Source organism: Cebus imitator, unplaced genomic scaffold, assembly GCF_001604975.1.
Source record: "Cebus imitator isolate Cc_AM_T3 unplaced genomic scaffold, Cebus_imitator-1.0 Scaffold140, whole genome shotgun sequence".
Lineage (NCBI taxonomy): Eukaryota > Metazoa > Chordata > Mammalia > Primates > Cebidae > Cebus > Cebus imitator.
Genome location: NW_016107455.1, coordinates 1,954,165 through 1,958,300, shown reverse-complemented (window position 1 = coordinate 1,958,300; position 4,136 = coordinate 1,954,165). Strand labels below are relative to the sequence as shown.

General features: G+C 39.5%; 1 protein-coding gene across 3 annotated transcripts in view; it reads left to right on the top strand.

Moving 5' to 3' along the window:
* The window catches only part of TMIGD1 (transmembrane and immunoglobulin domain containing 1), a 21,623-nt gene that overhangs the window by 9,802 nt on the left and 7,685 nt on the right, over nt 1-4,136 (top strand). For all 3 annotated transcript variants that reach the window (XM_017542033.2, XM_017542034.2, XM_037743279.1), the window contains one exon: nt 2,747-3,025. In XM_017542033.2, the coding sequence (XP_017397522.1) occupies nt 2,747-3,025 (279 nt within the window). The remainder of the gene's footprint in view (nt 1-2,746; nt 3,026-4,136) is intronic.

The window sequence follows — 4,136 nt, the reverse complement described above, 5'->3', positions numbered from 1 at the left end:
AAAAAAAAAAAAAAAAAAAAGACAGCTAAGGAAACTAAGGCCCAGAATAGGGGCTCAAATCATAGCTGCAGCTGAGAACAAAACACTAATTCCCAAGCTTTTAATCTAGTGCTTAAGTGCTTACTCCATGAAACTTTTAATTTAATTTTGAGACAGCGTCTCACTCTGTCAGTTAGGTGGCACAATCGCAGCTTGCTGTAACCTCTGCCTCCCAGGCTCAAGCGATCTGCACAGGAGTCTCAGCCTCCCAAGTAGCTGGGACTACAGGTGCACACCACCATGCCGAGCTGATTTTTGCATTTTTTTTTTAGAGATGGGGTTTTGCTATGTTGCCCAGGCTGATGGAGCCCTCTTAAGGGAGACAAGGCAGAAATGCCAACAATGTGATTTGATGACTTAAAGAAATTGTTTTTAGTCCAGGTGCAGTGCCTCACGCCTGTAATCCCAGCATTTTGGGAGACTGAGGCAGGTGGATCACCTGAAGTCAGGAGTTCAAGACCAGCCTGGCCAACATGATGAAACCCTGTTTCTACTAAAAATACAAAAATTAGCGGGGCATGGTGGTATATGCCTCCATAGTCCCAGCTAATCAGGAGGCTGAGGAGGAGAATTGCTTGAACCTAGGAGGTGGAGGTTGCAGTGAGCCGTGATCACACCACTGCACTCCAGCCTGGGTGACAGAGTGAGACTCCGTCAAAAAAAAAAAAAAAAAAAAAAAAAGTTTTCAGTTTTCCAGCCTCAATCCACTTTTTAAATCGTCTTTATAACAATCTCCTAAATATCATTGTTGCTAAGTGGGTGTGTGTGTATAGTTAATCGCTCAGTAATCCGCAATGTTAACACTGACACAAACTCATCAACAAATAAATCAAAATGAGCTCATAAAATGTGACAACGATATTATGTACCATTCAAAGGCAGTACCATTCTTGTTATAAATAGCAGATTAAGAACTAAATGGAAGCTTGATAACACACTGTTTGGGGTAGAATGTGGAGAAACAGGTTCTCTTATAGATCATTGCTGAAAGTTTAAATTGAGAACACCTCTTTCATAATACCTATCAAAATTTAAAGTGTGCATATCCTATGACACAGCATTTCTCCTTCTAGATATTAACCTTGGAGAAATACATGCACATGAGCATAAAGAGATATGGACGAGGATGTTTATTGTAGCATTGTTTAACATTTTAACATGAAAACAATCTAATGCCCATCAAAACACAAATGATTAAAAAGGCACACATTATACGATAGCATTCTAAAAGCAATAAGCTAGATCTCTGTGGTTCAGTATGAATATATATAAAAAGCATGCAAGTTATTGAGAGAAATGAAGTATTTTATGTAAATCCTTCCCATGCTCCTAAAATAATACCATATATTTCCTATGGGTATGCTATATATAGAGAAAACTATTTAAGAGAAAAGAAATATAGGGAAGGATTTACACCAAACTCATAGCAGTGGGTATCTCTGGAGATTCAGGAAGTGACCAAGTTGGACCTTAGCTTTATCTGAAATGTACTAATTTTTAGAGAGGGGATATTCACATATACTGATATGCTTAAATTAATTTCAAATCATCACATAAAAAGAAGTCACTAACAGAATCTGTCCACAAATGGAATTATTCTATTTGGCAATTAGATTCTCTATTCCAGCAGCTTCCTACATATCTGAATACCATATAACATCCTTGTTGGATATGATACAGAATTCAAGCTCATTCCAAAGAGCAACAAAATGTCATTCTTCTGAGAGAGTTATTAATAGCACAGCCTACTCAGGGTCTAATTATTCAGTGTGCAGATTATACAAGCTCCTTTTTCCTCCTTCTCCGCCTCTACCTTTTTCCTAGTTCCACTCTCCAACCATTTCGTTACTATTCTGCACCTCTGCCGAAATATGCAAGGTGATATACATTGTCTGTGCGTCTACAACTGCCTTTATTGTAGAGGGAATAAGGAGTTGCTCACATGGAGCGATGAGAGGGGACTCACTTGCCTTCCACAGATGCCAGAGTTGTCATGCTTAGAACACCTTCTGGGAGGAGGATATTATTTCTAGAGGATCACTGAGAAAACACAAAGATGCATTGGTAAATATGTTACCAAGGCAATGGTTAGAGAAAATGCAAACAGACAGTGAGAGTAACCCTCAAAACCACCACCACCGTAATAATAGTAGCTAGCACTGTGGCAAATGCTTTACAGGGATTATTTTATTTAATCTTTACAGCAACTCATGAGATGTATGATTATCCCATTTTTTTAAATGTGAGAAACAGAGGTCTTAACAGTTAACTGCCTCAAAGTCACAGTAAATGGTGTGGATGGAATGAGGTCTAACTGCAATGTATGTCTTCTTAATTTTGTACTGTTTTGTGCAACACTAACACAGATTGTTTTATTAATTCTCAGAGAACAAAGACTCAAGGCTTATACTCTTGGATAGTGTTACAAATTGTCTGCTTGTCATAGATTCATTACTATATATATTATGTTCATAATCCTATGTTAGTTCATGGTTTGTCTTCTTCATCACATTAAAAGTTGTATGAGATTTGGAACTGGAAGTATTATTTGCCCTTGTTACCCCAGTGCTTGGCACACAGTACGTATTTAATAAATTTTTGTCAAATGAATAAATAACCAGATGAGATAGACTGAAGGAAGACCTTGATCTCTGACAGTGAACTATTGCTTATCTGCTAATTAAATCTAAATGCTTGAGTCTTGCAGTTCCTCCTCTCCTAAGTGGAAATGACTTCCAAACGGTTGAGGAAGGCAGTAATGTGAAGTTGGATTGCAATGTGAAAGCCAACCCCCAGGCTCAAATGATGTGGTACAAAAACAGCAGTCTCCTGGATTTAGAGAAAAGCCATCACCAAATCCAACAGACAAGTGAGTCTCTTCAGCTGTCAATCACCAAAGTCAAGAAATCTGACAATGGAACCTACAGTTGTATTGCAAAGTCACCTCTGAAAACGGAGAGCTTGGACTTTCACCTGATTGTTAAAGGTAACACTCTTTTTAAGTAATACCCAGCACAGTGCGAAACTCAGACTAGATGCTCAGTAAATATTTTTGGTGACAATAAACAATAATAACAGTTATAATTAGTAGCTAGGATTTTCGTTGGAGAATCATCCCCATCCAAGGATTTTTCCACTAAGATTCCTAGTCCATCCTTTTAGGGAAATCTTGCCCATTCCATATAGGACACTGTTTTTTGAGCAAAGATCCTTTCTTAGAACCAAATATAGAAAACAATTCTGCTTGGCTTTTAGGGAGGAGAATTTCCATGAATTCTTCTAGGCAACAAGGTGTATAGCAACTATTCTTTGGAGTTCACAGCCTCATAACAACAGAAGGGAAGTAAAGAGACACAGAGAGAAGAAAAATTAGGACTAGATAAGAAAATAGATATCTGCAGTCACTCCTAACTCAAATTCTAACCTGTAGGCTAATCAGCAGAGAGAGTAGGTAAAAAATAAGATGGAAGAAAGCCCTTTCTCTTGGATTCATGCTTCATCTACCCAGGGTTATCACCTCTACAATGACAGAACAAATGAAGCTCTGAGGGGTTTCCCCTCCTCATATTTTTTGCTCATACAAAAAGAGAAAGGCAAAATACCCGGGGTAGCAGATGCCGAAAATGCTTATTCACACATTGTCTCACGCCAGTATACCAGGCGCAGCCCAACAAGCTGAGACTCCTATATCTTGTTAGAACAGTATTCACTTTGTCATTTGCCTCCTTGTACCCCCTAATTGCCAGGCTTGCCAGTCCCCAGGAAGCCAACTGAACCCCTGCCTGAAGTGTTGTGGTGATGTAACCATGGGATGTTTTATTTTCTTCCCCGTGAGGGGAAGGGTTATGGGATATGAACAGAGCGGCTGGCTGGTGGGGAAGAGGAGTTGCCGGTGGTTGAATACCCATCACTGTGATTCGTGGCATGATAAGTAATTCATCCTGCAGAGCAGTAGCAATATGCCCAGGGGCTCCTTGTTTTAAAAACCAAACCCACCTGTAATTCCAGCACTTTGGGAGGCCAAGGCAGGTGGATCACCTGAGGTCAGGAGTTCAAGACCAACCTGATCAACATGGAGAAACCCTGTCTCTACTGAA